Source organism: Piliocolobus tephrosceles, chromosome 1 (genome assembly GCF_002776525.5).
Source record: "Piliocolobus tephrosceles isolate RC106 chromosome 1, ASM277652v3, whole genome shotgun sequence".
NCBI classification, from domain to species: domain Eukaryota; kingdom Metazoa; phylum Chordata; class Mammalia; order Primates; family Cercopithecidae; genus Piliocolobus; species Piliocolobus tephrosceles.
Genome location: NC_045434.1, coordinates 208836563 through 208851530, shown reverse-complemented (window position 1 = coordinate 208851530; position 14968 = coordinate 208836563). Strand labels below are relative to the sequence as shown.

The following is a 14968-nucleotide window of genomic DNA, read 5'->3' as shown; positions in this document are numbered from 1 at the left end:
TTTTTTTCTTTTTCTTTTTTTTGTTTTTGTTTTTGAGATGAATCTAGTCTATTTCTCAGGCTGGACTGCAGTGGTACAATCTCAGCTCACTGCAACCTCCGCCTCCTGGGTTCAAGTGATCCTCCTGCCTCAGTCTCCCTCGTAGCTGGGACTACAGGCACACACCACTGCACCTGGTTAATTTTGGTATTTTTAGTAGAGATAGGGTTTTACCATGTTGACCAAGCTGGTCTCAAACTCCTGACCTCAAGGGAGCTACCCTTCTCAGCCCCCTAAAGTGCTGACATTACAGGTGTGAGCCACTGTGCCGAGCCAAGGTGTTTTCTGATTGGCAAAGGGGTGATGTGATTAGAAAGGTCCATAAAATCCTCTAAAGATCTAATGGGAGAGACCTGAGGCCTGGAGTTACTTATTAATACTGTGAGGGGTCCAAGCACCCTGAACACTGAGTCCAGATCTGGTAAGTTACCACCTCCATAAAGACACTCCCATTTGATCTGCAGTCAGCCAGTTTCAGATGGTTTCAGGCAGCCCAAGATGGCACAGAGAATTATCCTATCTGTTTTATCAGATGAACGGATTTTGGCTTTGAATTTTTCTCTAAATGCAGGTTTGTCTTTATCCTCAACATTTTGATTTATGCTTTGGTTTTTGCCACTTCAAAATTCTTAGACAAGCAGTTTTTGTGTTTTTGTTTTTTGTTTATTTGTTTGTTTGAGAAGGAGTCTCACTCTGTTGCCTAGGCTGGAGTGCAGTGGCGTGATCTCAGCTCACTGCAACCTCCAACTCCCTGGTTCAAGCAATTCTCCTGACTCAGCCTCTCAAGTAGCTGGGACTACAGGCGCCCGCCACCATGCTCGGATAATTTTTTTTTTTTTTTTTTAGCAGAGACGGGATATCACTATGTTTTCCAGGCTGGTCTTGAACTCCTGACCTTGGGATCCACCCACCTCGGCCTCCCAAAGTGCTGGGATTACAGGCGTGAGCCACCACACCCAGGTTTCTTGACATTTTAAATACATATTTTGTGATTTTGTGTGCCCTTAAATTATAGTTCATAGACTTGGGGGCATTGTGATTTTACAAGTTAGGTTTTCGTTTTTACTAAAAGTTGTTTTTTGAGACAGGTTTTCACCCTGTCAACCAGGCTGGAGTGCAGTGGTGCAATCTCTTCTTCCTGGGTTCAAGCGCTTCTCATGCCTCAATCTTCCAAGTAACTGCGATGGCAGGTGCATGCCACCACACCCAGCTAATTTTTGTGGGGTTTTTTTTTTAGTAGAGACAGGGTTTCACCATGTTGGCCAGGCTAGTCTCCAACTCCTGACCTCAGGTGATACAACCGCTATGGCCTCCCAAAGTGCTGGGATTACAGGTGTGAGCCACGACACCCAGCCCCTTCAATAAAAGTTTTGAAACATTCTATGTAATATATATATATATATATAATGTAATTACATTCTATGTAATATATAATATATATTATATATAATATAACATATATGTGTCATATATATATATATACACACATATATATACACACACACATAGTCTTGCTCTGTCACTCAGTCTGCAGTGGAATGGCCCAATCTCAGCTCACTGCAACATCCACCTCCCAGGTTGAAGTTATTCTCCAGCTTCAGCTTCCCGAGTAGCTGGGATTACAGGTGTGTACCACTATGCCCAGCTAATTTTTTGTATTTTTAGTACAGACAGAATTTCACCATGTTGGCCAGGCTGACCTCAAATGATCTGCCTGCCTCGGCCTCTCAGAGTGCTGGCATTACAGGCATAAGTCACCATGCCCAGCCATTTTTAATGGTTCATTTTTGATATGTGTAAGAGGTCAAAATGATGCAAATGATGCATAACACTGTCACATAGCTTTCAAAGTTTCCCACTGAAATTTTCAATAATGAGGCTGGGGCAGAGGCTCATGTGTGTAATCCCAGCACTTTGGCAGGCCAAGGCGGGTGGATTGCTTGACTATAGGAGTTCAAGACCAGCCTGGACAACATAGGGAAACCCATTGTCTTTAAAAAACGTCAAAAACTAAAAGGTTAGCTGGGCATGGTGATGCATGCCTGTGGTCCCAGCTGCTTGGGAGACTGAGGTGGAAGAATCCTCTGAGCCTGGGAGGTCAAGGCTGCACTGAGCAGAGATTGCACCACTGCACTCCAGCCTGGGTGACAGAGCAAGACCTTGTCAAAAAAAAAGAAAAAAAGGAGGAAGGGAGGGATGAGGGAAAGAAGAGAGAGAGAAAGAGAAAGAAGGTAAGCTTAAATAATGAAAACAAATGGAACCCATTCTAGGGATGACCCGTGAATGTTCCCATCCAGCTTATTTGTAGGAACTGAGAATGTAGGCATGTAGGCTTGTGACGCTCCCATTCCCAATGTTTTAGAATCTTGAGTAATTAGAAATTTCCCCCAAAGGTGGGAGGGATTAACTTTCAGGCTCCTCCATGCTCACTAGTCACTGGATGGAGCACTGGATAGAGAGGAAGGGCTAGTGCGGGTCCTGCCTCCTCACTGCTTGGGAGACGCTCATGCTGATGCAGCAGAGGCAGAACCCTAGCTTTGTGGCCGCTAACTACAGAGTAGAATTGGAGTAAACTGAGGACTCTTTCATCCTCACCAGAGCAGTGACTTTGGCCATAGGAGAAGATGAGATTGCAGGGGCTTGGCCTGAGAGTGATGCCTTTTCTCTGGACTTGTCCTGTGGAACTTTTCCTTGCAGATTCATGAAGATGCACATCCAGACTCCACCCAGACTTCTGGAGCTGGCGGGGCGGAGCCTGCTGAGGGACCAGGCCTTGACCATGTCCACCCTGGAGGAGCTGCCCACGGAACTTTTTCCCCCACTGTTCATGGAGGCCTTCAGCAGGAGACGCTGTGAGGCCCTGAAGCTGATGGTGCAGGCCTGGCCTTTCCTCCGTCTTCCTCTGGGGTCTCTGATGAAGAGGCCTTGCCCAGAGACCTTCCAAGCTGTGCTCGATGGGCTTGATGCACTGGTTACCCAGAGAGTTCGTCTCAGGTGAGGTGGCCCAGATGGGCTGGTGGGGAGGGCCCAGGTGTCCAACACAAGGAACAGCTGGGTCATGAGGAGTGAGGAGGTCTGAGGAGGGCCCACAGGCTTCTGATGGTGCTGGTGAGGAAGCTCAGAGAGGCCTTGGCCATTGCCCAGCTCCTCAGGGAAAGGACTGCTCACCACACGGGGTCCACTGAGGTAACAGGAACCTGTCTCTAGTGGCACTGAAAGGCACCACTGGAAGTGGGAACTAGGCTGGGCACAGTGGCTCACATCTGTAATCCCAGCATTTTGGGAGGCCAAGGCAGGTGGATTGCCCGATGTCAGGAGTTGGAGACCAGCCTGGCTAACATTGTGTCCAGAATTGGTTCCTGCCGGTGCGTTCTTAGTCTCGCTGAGTTCAATAATGAAGCCACGGACCTTCGTGGTGAGTGTTACAGCTCTTAAAGATGGCACGGACCTAAAGAGTGAGTGGTGGCAAGGTTTATGGTGAAGAGCGAAAGGACAAAGCTTCCACAACGTGGAAGGTTGCCGTGGAAGCGCGCAGGTTGCTGCTGCTGACTGGGGTTTCCAGCTTTCATTCCCTTATTGTCCCCTCCCATGTTCCATTTCTGTCCTATCTGTTCCTTTTTTTCAATCCTCCCCATGATTGGCTACTTTTAGAATCCTGCTGATTGGTGTGTTTTACAGAGCACTGATTGGTGCATTTTACAATCCTCTTGTAAGGAAAATTCCCCAAGTCCCCACTCGACCCAGGAAGTCCAGCTGGCCTCACCTCTCAATCCCCCCTCTAAACAGGACACCCCAGCTGCTGTTGGGAACTGGGTGGTGACCGCTCTAGCTACTTCCTGCTGGATAGAGGCAGAGAAGGAGCCCTGCAGTTGTAGCGTCCTCCAGAGGGGAACTCTCTAGGCCAGTCAAAGGTCCAGTGGGTCAGTCCAGAGGTTCTAGGTAGAAGTTGTGAGTAGAGCTCATTTGGGGTTCCATTTGTAAGTCTGCCTGTAGCTTGATGACCTTGATCCTGGAGGAAACAAATTTGACAAGGAGGTTAAAAATACAGGGCCCAAAGGTGAGTAATAACAAGATGGGTGTCACCAGATGTAGAAAGGGGAGAAGCCAGGTCACCCAACTCCAGAGGTTGGTATAAGAGTTTGAAAGGCGTTGTCTGATTTCAGAAGCCTTTTCCTGTAAACACCGGGCAGCATCTCATACTATCCCTGACTGGTTAGTGTAAAAACAACACTCTTCCCCTAAGAAGGTGCAAAGTCCTCCTTTCTCAGCAGTGAGGAGGCCTAGGCCTCGGCGGTTTTGGAGAGTCACTGCCTCCAAAGGGTCTATTGGGGATTGTAGATTAAGGATAGATTTTTTTTTTTTTTTTTTTTGAGACGGAGTCTTGCTCTGTTGCCCAGGCTGGAGTGCAGTGGCCGGATCTCAGCTCACCGCAACCTCCGTCTCCTGGGTTCACGCCATTCTCCTGCCTCAGCCTCCTGAGTGGCTGGGACCACAGGCGCCCACCACCTCGCCCGGCTAATTTTTTGTATTTTTAGTAGAGACGGGGTTTCACCGTGTTAGCCAGGAGGGTCTCGATCTCCTGACCTCGTGATCCGCCCGTCTCGGCCTCCCAAAGTGCTGGGATTACAGGCTTGAGCCACCGCGCCCGGCCAGATTTTGTTATTTCTTGCAAACTGCCTGAGAAATCCTTTGAGTGTGGTGGTAGGATAATGAATTAGATAAACTAGCTATTCTGGTTCCTGTAACTGTGGCCATTCCTAACCCCATAAGTAGGGTTATTAGTTGTATGGCCCTGTGCTGACACACTTGAGCTTTGAGGGGCACTGATAGGGTCTGATTTCCTGGGGCAATGTCAATGTTGGGACTTAGGAAGACTAAGGTGCAGGTGCCTGTCCAGTTGGTGGGGAGGCAGATATAGGTTGAAATTCCATATTCTTATAGAATATGCCTTGGCTGGGTAGGCAGAACTGGTTGTGTACGTTAAAAAGCAGTGTGAGTTTGTTGTTTTCAGTTTTCCATACTCCTAGAGTACTTGCCAAGGTAGCTCCCGTGAGCGGCTGGAAAGGGGCATTGGGAGCAAACTGAGTGGCTCCCTGTGTTCTGTTTTCCCACTGGAGAAGAAAAATTTTGTATCTACTAGGAACTATTCAAGAAAGTAATTGTAAGAGTGGATGAGAAGGCATTCACGAGTGGTGGGGGTGCTGCTGCAGGGGGGTCCAGGGGTGAATGGTCATGCAGGGAGTATGTTTGCCATTACCAAACCCGGACTGTTTGTTAAGCAGGGAGGAGGTGATGGCTTTTGGGGTCCCTGAGGAGCAGACAAGCCATCTGAATGGAGCTGTTTGGGTGACTCGGAAGTCACTATGATCAATGGGGACTTGAAGCTGTAGGGTGTAATTACTCTGATGGGGTGGTAGGTGCCCCAGGGGCAGGCCTGATAACAGATTGGGTTGGATGCATAAAGGGACTTGGAAAGTTCAGATGGTATTCATGGTTACAGGGTCGCGTATGGGTTTTTCATTGCTCATGTAACAGGTGAGGTTGGAAATGTAAGAGCATAAAAGCTGGATTGTGCATCCTGTTAGGGTATTTTTGGTCCTATCAGAGATGGGGAAGTCGGCTAATGATTGCATATTTAGAATTTGGAGAGGGTCTTTTCCTTCATAACGGGGGTGGTAAGTTAAGTCAGTAAAGACCCAGTTTTTTGGGGGAACAGGAGTGTCAATGTAAGCAGTGGCTGATAGAGAGATACAAAGCCAATAGTCATTTGCCAGGGAAGGATTGGACTGGTTTAACAGAAAGTGGGTTGAGAGTCTTGTAGAGGTATGTAAGTTTTCAATTATTATCTTTTTTTTTTTTTTTTTTTTTTTTTTTGAGATGGAGTCTCGCTATGTCGCCTAGGCTAGGGTGCAGTGGCACGATCTCAGCTCACTGCAAGCTCTGTCTCCTGGGTTCACGCCATTCTCCTGCCTCAGCCTTCTGAGTAGCTGGGACTACAGGCGCCCACCACCAAGTCCAGCTAATTTTTGTATATCTAGAGACGGGGTTTCACCACGTTAGCCAGGATGGTCTTGATCTCCTGACCTCGTGATCCGCTGGCCTCGGCCTCCCAAAGTGCTGGGATTACAGGCGTGAGCCACTGCCCCCGGCCTTCATTTATCTTTTTAAGTAGGAAGGGGTTTTTCCTCAGGATCAGTTGTAGGAGCCTGTTTAGTCTGGGATGTTTCCTTCCAAAATAGGAGACGCAAGTCCTCCAGTGGTTCACAGTTGTATTGAGGCTGGTCTGGCTGATCTTGGGACTCCTGAGCTGAGGGTCCCATAGGTTCTTCAGGGGGTGTCCAAAGTTTAACTTGGCTGTGGTGAATCCAAGATTCCACTCCTGCCACCTTAACTGAAGTAGGGGTAGAAATAATTACCAAATATGGTCCTTCCCACAAGGAATTCATAGATGGGGAGGGAGAGGGGAGGGACTTGTCCAAGACTAGATCTCCCGGTTGGAACAACTCTGTTCCCTTGTCTCTGTGACATCCATCGGGTAGGTTTTTAAGGTTTTGTTGATATTTTGTCAAGGAAGTTATATCCTTGACCAGGTTGGCCATTTCCTGATCAAGTAGGAAGTCATTTGTGAGAAAATGTTGTCCATACAGTATTTCATATGGACCAAGTCCCATTTTGTGAGGAGAATTTTGGATTCTCAGTAAGGCAGTGGGCAAGAGAGTAGGCCATGGGAGATGAGTTTCTTGTGTTAGTTTCCTTAAGTGTCTCTTGAGTGTTTCATTTGCCTTCCCGACCTTCCCTGAGGATTGTGGCCTCTAGGTGCAGTAAAGGTGATATTGTATCCCTAGCGCCCTGGAAATTCCCTGAGTTATCGTGGCTTTAAAAGCCAGATCATTGTCACTTTGGGGAAGCCCAAATCTAGGAATTATTTCATGAATTAGGACTTTAACCACTTCCTGAGCCTTCTCTGTCTTGCAGGAGAAGGCTTCTCTCCAATTTATAGAGGTATCAACACAGACCAACAAGTGTTGAAATCCCCTTGATTTAGGGGTATGCATGAAGTCTAACAATAATAATTGAAAACTTATATACCTCTACAAGACTCTCAACTTAACCCACTCTCTGTTAAACCAATCTAACTGCCAGTGCTCTCCGGGATAGTGCCCTATTCTTTGTTCCCCCAGAGAGGCCTTATGATGAACCAAGGGATTATTCCTTCGGCACACCTCACGGGCTTTGACTACTTGTCAGATGATCTGGAGGGGATTTGGCCTTGTAGGGATTTGGCCATTTGATGAGTGCTCTCAATACCCATATGAAAAGTTTGCTGGAGGGTCTTAAGTATTTTCCACTGACTGGCTTCGGGTATGAGTACCTTTCCCTCTTCTGTCGTTGACCAGCCCGGGAGGAGAAAACTATGCCCCCGTGAAAGTCCCCATTCTGTTTCTGTCGGGAAATACTGGGGCTTAATCTCTTCTTGGAGAGGGTTGTTCCATACCAAGTGTCCTTCCAGAGGAATTTCTAATGGGAGGTTCTGCCTGGCAGCAATTTTGGCCTCAGCGTCTGCCTGATGGTCTCCTTCTGCCTTTTCTCTTTACCTGTTCAATGGTTTCAGCAGCGTAAGCCTGCCACCTCCTTGGGTCTTTGCACTGTGTGCAATAACTCCGTGATTTCCTTGTGTTATTTAATGGGGGTTCCCCCAGAAGTTAGGCACTCCATTTCTTTCCACATTGCAGCCTGGGCATGTAGGATTAGATAAGCATACTTGCTATCTGTATACACATTTATTATTTTTTCCTTTCCCAGTTCTAACACTCGGGTAAGTGCCACTAGTTCTGCTAACTGGGTGCTGGTCCCTGGGGGAAGAGGCTTACTTTCAAGTACTGTTACGTCACTAACCATGGCATAACCTGCCCTTCGTATCCCATTCCCCACAAATGAGTTTTCATCGGTTTATGGGTTAAGGTCAGGATTAGCTAAGGGGACTTCTAAGAGATCCTCTCAGGCGGCATTAAGTCTGGGCTACAATTTGTTTGCAGTCAGGCTCGATTGGTTCCCCATCCTCTGGGAGAAAAGTAGCAGGGTGGAGGGTCACTATGTGCATATTTGAAGCACCGGTCCCTCAAAGAGTAGCACCTGGTATCTAAGCAGGTGGTTGCCTGATAGCCATAAATTTCCTGTGGCACCTAGTATGCCATTTACATCATAAGTAGTCCAGTGAGATCCTTTCCTTGTATTATTTTGATAGCCTCTGATACTAAGATGGCCACTGCCACAGTTACCCGTAAACTGTGAGGCCAGCCTTTTGCTGCTACATCAATTTCCTTACTGAGGTATGCCGCTGGTTGTGGGGCTCTCCCACAGTCTGAGTAAGGACGCCAAGAGCTATTCCCACTCTGTCTGTGACATATACAGAGAAGATTTGTCCCGTGGGAAGGCTTAAGGCTAGAGCTTGTACTAGGGCCTGCTTTAAGGTTTTGAAGGCTGTTTCTCCCTCTGGTTGCTATCCTACTAGATGAATATATAGAGGAATTACTGTCTCATTGGTGGCACTAGGTCTCCACTGACCATTTGGTTTTTGCACTCCTAGAATTGGGGTGCTGCAGGAACTGCTGCATTTTCTTACTAAGCCTTGAATTTTTAAATGTCTGACAATATCCTGCAATCCTTTACGAGCTTCAGGCCTTAAGGGATATTGCCTTTGATAAAGAAAAGTGTTGGGTTCTTTTAGCCTGATTTGGACTGGGCGGGCATGTTTTACCCTTCCAAATTGTCCTTCCAATGCCCAGACTTCAGGGTTGATTCCCTCCTCAAGTAGAGGACAACAAATGGCTAACTTGTTCCCCATATTCATATAGATAATAGCTCCAGCTTTGGCTAATATGTCCCTCCCTAATAAGGGTGTAGGACTTTCAGGCATAACAAGAAAGGCGTGTGAAAAGAGCAAAGTCTCCCTATTACAACTGAGGAGGCGGGAGAAATACCTGGTTACAGGCTGTCCCAGGATTCCTCGGATGGTAATGGACCCTGAGGACAGCCATCTAGGGCAGGAGATTAACACTGAGAAAGCTGTGCCAGTGTCCAGGAGAAAGTCAATTTCCTGGTCTTCAATGGTTAAACTTACCCAGGGCTCAGTGAGGGTGATGATATGAGCTGGCGCTTGCCCCAGGTGCCCTCAGTCCTGTTGTTGGATCATCTAGTTGGGGGCTTCTGGCCCAGAGAACCTTTGTCCTCTGGGGCAGTGTGCCTTCCAGTGATTGCCTTGGCATAGTGGACATGAGTGAGGAGGTGTCTTGTTTCTCATTGGACAAATGTCCTTGCAAACCACACTGATAAAAAAGCCCTACCAGGTGATTGGTCTGCTCCATTTTCTGTCCTCTCTGCACCACCAAGGTTTGTTTGTCTGAGGACCATGACTAAGGCTGTGGCCTTTCTCTTATCTTGCTTTTCCTCTTTGAACTGTTCCTCTTGGTCCCTATTATAGAACACCGAGGTTGCCAGGTTTAATAAAGCCTCCAAATTTTGTCCAGGGCCCCGGGCTAACTTTTGGAGTTTTCTCCTGATATCTGCAGCTGATTAGGTAATAAACTTAGGATCAATTGACCCTTGAGGGAGTCAGGTGACAAGGGAGTATATTTTCTTAAGGCCTCCCATAGGTGCTTGAGGAAGGCAGTAGGATTTTCTTCCTTTCCCTGAGTTATGGTGGACATCATTGAATAATTTATGGGGTTTTTCCCATTTCTCCTTAGTCCTTCTAAAACACAGGTCAACAGATGTTTGCAACTCCAGTCCCCATGATCTGAGTTGAGGTCCCAGTGGGGATCCATCCTGGGGATAGCTTGCTGACCAGTAGAGAATTTGTCCCTTTCTTCAACTGTCATTCTATCATTTACTTGACTAAGATACCAGCTATCTCCAAACTCTCAGGCTACAGCTAAAGCCAATTTTTTTCATTAAAGGCCAGGGTTTGATCTAACAATAGCATGATAGCTGTCCAAGTGAGGTCAAAGGTTTGCCCTGGACCCTGTAGGACATCTATATACCTGTCAGGATCATCTGAAAACTTCCCCAGGTCTACCTTGATCTGCTTTAAATCAGAGAGGGAGAAGGGGACATGTACCTGAATTGCCAGATTCCCCTCCCCTTACAGCTTGAGGGGGTCATAACCGATAGCCTGGGGTGGGGGGTTGTGGTCCCTTGGAGATTTCTTTGCTTGTTTCCTTCTGGGTGGGGGAGATTAGAGGAGGCTCATCATTAATAGGAAGGAGAGCTGTAGGGAGGCTAGGATATGGGGGTAAGCTGAGAGGTCCTCCTGTGGAATATAGATTGCAAGCTTTGCATAGTTGTGGATTATCTTTCAATGAAAAGAAAGCTTGGACATAAGGTATTTCACTCCATTTGCTTTCCCTCTTACAGGAAAGGTCAAGCTGCAGGATAGTATTATAATTTATACTTCCCTCAGGTGGCCATTTTTCCCTCTCAGAGAGATAATAATGGGGCCAGGCCGTAGTGCAGAAAAAAATAAGCTGCTTCTTTTTCAGGGTTTGTGGGTCAAATTGGTCCCAATGGCTTAGGATGCATTTCAAGGGTGAGCTTGTTGATGCCTGAGTGTTTCCTATCTAAAACAGAAAAAAACCACCTGCGGTTTTGGTCTATTTTTTCCCCACCCAAGAACCCACAACGGTCCCTGAACCCTGCTGTTCGGAATAGTTGCACTCACGGAAGCAGCAGCAGAAACACCTGTTTTCCTCCTGACCGCAAAGAGGACCAAGGAAGGTCAGATTTAGTGGCCTTTACTCCCCACTATTGGCTACTTTTAGAATCCTGCTGATTGTTGCATTTTACAATCCTCATGTAAGACAGGAAAGTTCCCCAAGTAACCACTCGACCCAGGAAGTCCAGCTGGCCTCACCTCTCAACATGGTGAAACCCAGACTCAGTTAAAAATACAAAAATTAGCTGGGCATGGTGGCAGACACCTGTAATCCCAGCTACTTGGGAGGTTGAGGCAGGAGAATTGCTTGAACCCAGGAGCTGGAGGTTGCAGTGAGCTGAGATTGCACCACTGCACTCCAGCCTGGGCAACAGAGGAAGACTTTATCACAAAAAAAAAAAAAAAAAAAGAAAAGAAAGAAAACAGTGGAACTGGGCAGGATCCAAGGGTAAAACAGTGTGGAGAAAAGTCAGAGAGAGGGAGAAGAAGCAGGGAGGAGAGGAGCTGATATCGAGGAGCTGATACAAGTTCAGAAGTGAGTCCTTAAATTCTTAGCTTCTCTTCTATTTTTCCACAGGAGGTGGAAGCTTCAAGTGCTGGATTTACAGGATGTCAGTGAGAACTTCTGGATGGTTTGGTCTGAAGTCATGGTCAGTGGGTGCTTCCCAAATGATATGTGGAACAGAAAACCAGTGCAGGACTGTCCAAGGATGAGAGGACAGCAGCCCTTCACTGTGTTCATAGACCTTTGCCTCAAGAACAGGACTCTGGATGAATGCCTCACCTGCCTCTTTCTATGGGTCAAGCAGAGGGAAGGTTTACTACACCTGTGCTGTAAGAAGCTGAAAATGTTGGGAATGCCCTTCCACAATATCAGAAACATCCTGAAAATAGTCAACCTAGACTGTATCCAGGAGGTGGAAATGAATTGCAATTGGACACTCCCTGTCCTGGCAGAGTTTACCCCATACCTGGGCCAGATGGGGAATCTTCAGAAGCTCGATCTCTCCCACGTGGATGTCTCTCACTACGTTTCCCCAGAGAAGAAGAAGGAGTTTGTTACCCAGTTCACTTCTCAGTTCCTCAAGCTGCGCTACCTCCAAAAGCTTTATATGAACTCTGTTTCTTTCCTTGAAGGCCACCTGGACCAGCTGCTCAGGTGAGGGACAGTGGTGAGCTTTCTCTGCAGACCACAGCAGAGCCTTTCTTGTTAGAGTGGGCATCTACTGTAAGCCAGCCTATGAGGATGTAACAGTAAAGGGGACACTAGAATGTCAGTGCATTTCCCTGTTGGAAGCTCTGTCCTGAAATGGGTATCACACATTCATCCCAATGAAAACAGAGGAATCAGCTGGGGTAGATGCTATAGAGAGGCTGCCATGCTAGGAAACTAGCTACTGGAGGGTTCAGATTTAGTGAGGGTGCATTTGTGAATTCTTCCTGAGGATGTGTGTCTAAGTTAAGATGACGAGAAATAGGCCGGGGATGCTGGCTCATGCCTGTAATCCTAGCACTTCGGGAATCTGAGGCAAGAGGATAATTTGAGCCCAGGAGTTTAAGACTAGTCTGGGTAACATAGCAAAGACCCCTGCTAAAAAAAGAATAAATAAAAAATACAAACAAGATAATTTTGCTTTTTCTGAGATGAAATTTCACTTTTATTGCCCAAGCTGGAGTGCGGTGGTGTCATCTCGGCTTGCTGCAACCTCCGCCTCCTGGGTTCAAGCAATTCTCCTGCCTCAGCCTCCTGAGTAGCTGGGATTACAGGTGTGGGTCACCACACCTGGCTAATTATTTTTGGTAGAGGCAGGGTTTCACTGTATTGGTCAGGCTGGTCTCAAATTCCTGACCTCAGGTGATCCCCGCTTCAGCCTCCCAAAGTGTCAGGATTACAGGCGTGAGCCACTACACCTGACCCAAAAACAAGACAATTGTTAAGAAGATTATAGGAAGTAGGGAAGTGAAGTGGGCACTGAAGAGGGGGATGCTCAGCAAACCTGCACATTTCAGAATCTAAGCTCTGTGCTCAACAGCTTGGTGAACACGAATTACCCATCTCTAATTCCCTGTCCTAATGGTTGTTTTGAGTTCCAAGTAAATTAATTACCTGAGAAATGCATGATTCAGAAACAGAGGGTCAGGGAGCAGGCACAAAGAATGATGAAAGAGACAGATGGTTTGCTGATGATACAGGCATGTGAGGGACGCCTGCAGCCTGCCCACCCCAGCTGATGTTGCAGGATCCTGCCTGGATTTGTCCCTTCTTCCTGTGTCTCCACTGGGCTCCTATAGCCCAGAGATGTGTTTTTCTGCCTGACAGATGAGGAAAGGAAGCTTTAGGGATTCTGAGAACTTGATCCATTCCTATAAATGATGGTGAAACGACTCAGCCTCAAATGGAATCTTTTTCTCTCTCTCTCTTTTTTTTTTTTTTTTTTTTTGATACAGAGTCTCACTCTGTCACTCAGGCTGGAAGTGCAGTGGCATCATCTCTACTCACTGCAACCTCCACCTCCTGGGTTCAAGCGATTCTCCTGCCTTACCCTCCCAAGTAGCTGGAATTACAGGCGCCCGCCACCATGCCCAGTTAATTTTGGCATTTTTAGTAGAGACAGGGTTTTGCCATGTTGGCCAGGCTGGTCTCAAACTCCTGACCTCCAGTGATCTGCCTGTCTCAGCCTCACAAAGTTCTGGGATTACAGGCGTGAGTTACTGCTCCGGGCCTAAAATGGAATTGACCTCGGTGGCAAAGCTCTTCATCACGCAGCATTCTAAGTGTTGACCATCAGACAATCAGAATGGCCCTTGGCTTAGGCAAAATGGTCTTCGTCCTTCACCTTGACATTCCCCACCACCCTCCACTCACCCCTATAATTCTCCAGAACTAACTTCTTGCTCTCTCTCTCCCCAGCTGTCTGAAGACCTCATTAAAGATCCTCGCAATAACTAACTGTGTGCTTTTGGAATCAGACTTGAGGCATCTGTCCAAGTGTCCGAGCATCGGTCAACTAAAGACCCTGGACCTGACTGGCATCAGACTAGCCAATTTCAGCCTTGTGCCTCTCCAAGTTCTGCTAGAAAAAGTTGCAGGCACCCTTGAGTACCTGGATTTAGATGACTGTGGGATCGTAGACTCCCAAGTGAACACCATCCTGCCTGCCCTGAGCCGCTGCTTTGAGCTCACCACCTTCAGCTTCCGTGGAAATCCCGTCTCCATGGCCACCCTGGAGAACCTTCTGTGCCACACAATCAGACTCAACAACTTATGCCTGGAGCTGTATCCTGCCCCGCGGGAGAGTTATGATGCTGGTGGTACTCTCTGCCGGAGCAGATTTGCCCAACTTGGGGCTGAGCTGATGGGGAGAGTGAGGGATTTAAGGGAGCCCAAGAGGATCTTGTTCTGTACTGACTACTGCCCTCGCTGTGGCAACAGGTCATTTTATGACCTGGAGTTAGATCAGTGCTGCTGTTGAATACCTGCCTATTTGGGTAGATATATCAAATTCATTTTTCTGGACACCTGAAAACTAAAACCTAGGCCTTTTTGCACCCAGACTGGAGTTCAGTGACACGATCCCCACTCACTGCAACCTCTGCCTCCTGGGTTCAAGTGATTCTCTTGCCTCAGACGCACCCACAGTAATGCTTCTTAAATATTTCAATGCCACATTTTAAAAGTTTCATCTAGGCTGAGCACGGTGGCTCATGCCTGTAATCCTAGCACTTCAGGCGGCTGAGGCAGGCGGCTCACAAGGTCAAGAGATGGAGACCTTCCTGACCAACATGGTGAAACCCCGTCTCTACTAGAAATACAAACATTAGCTGGGAGTGGTGGTGCACGCCTGTAGTCCCAGCTACTTAGGAGGCTGAGGCAGGAGTATCACTTGAACCCGGGAGGCGGAGGGTGCAGTGAGCCGAGATTGTGCCACTGCACTCCAGTCTAGTGACAGAGCGAGACTCTGTCTCAAAAAAATAAATACAGACCGGGCATGGTGGCTCACGCCTGTAATCCCAGCACTTTGGAAGGCCAAGGCGGGCAGATCACGAGGTCAGGAGATCGAGACCATCCTGACTAACACGGTGAAACCCCGTTTCTACTAAAAATACAAAAAATTAGCCGGGCGTGGTGGCGGGCACCTGTAGTCCCAGCTACTCGGGAGGCTGAGGCAGGAGAATGGTGTGAACCCGGGAGGCGGAGCTTGCAGTGAGCCGAGATAG

The 14968-nt window shown here is 47.6% G+C and overlaps 1 protein-coding gene across 1 annotated transcript; it reads left to right on the top strand.

The window, feature by feature from the left end:
• The first annotated feature begins 2663 nt into the window (after window positions 1-2663).
• On the top strand, window positions 2664-14486 carry LOC111528543 (PRAME family member 20). Its single transcript, XM_023195281.1, has 3 exons — window positions 2664-3033; window positions 11328-11909; window positions 13662-14486. Exons 1-3 carry the CDS (start codon window positions 2741-2743, stop codon window positions 14221-14223), a joined length of 1437 nt encoding a protein of 478 aa, XP_023051049.1. The 5' UTR covers window positions 2664-2740; the 3' UTR covers window positions 14224-14486.
• Window positions 14487-14968: the final 482 nt, after the last annotated feature.

Coding starts and splice junctions, on each gene's coding strand:
- LOC111528543 (XM_023195281.1), top strand. CDS start 2,741: ATGAAGATGCACATCCAGACTCCACCCAGACTTCTGGAGCTGGCGGGG. Junction 3,034..11,327: donor ACCCAGAGAGTTCGTCTCAG/GTGAGGTGGCCC, acceptor ATTTTTCCACAG/GAGGTGGAAGCTTCAAGTGC. Junction 11,910..13,661: donor CACCTGGACCAGCTGCTCAG/GTGAGGGACAGT, acceptor CTCTCTCCCCAG/CTGTCTGAAGACCTCATTAA.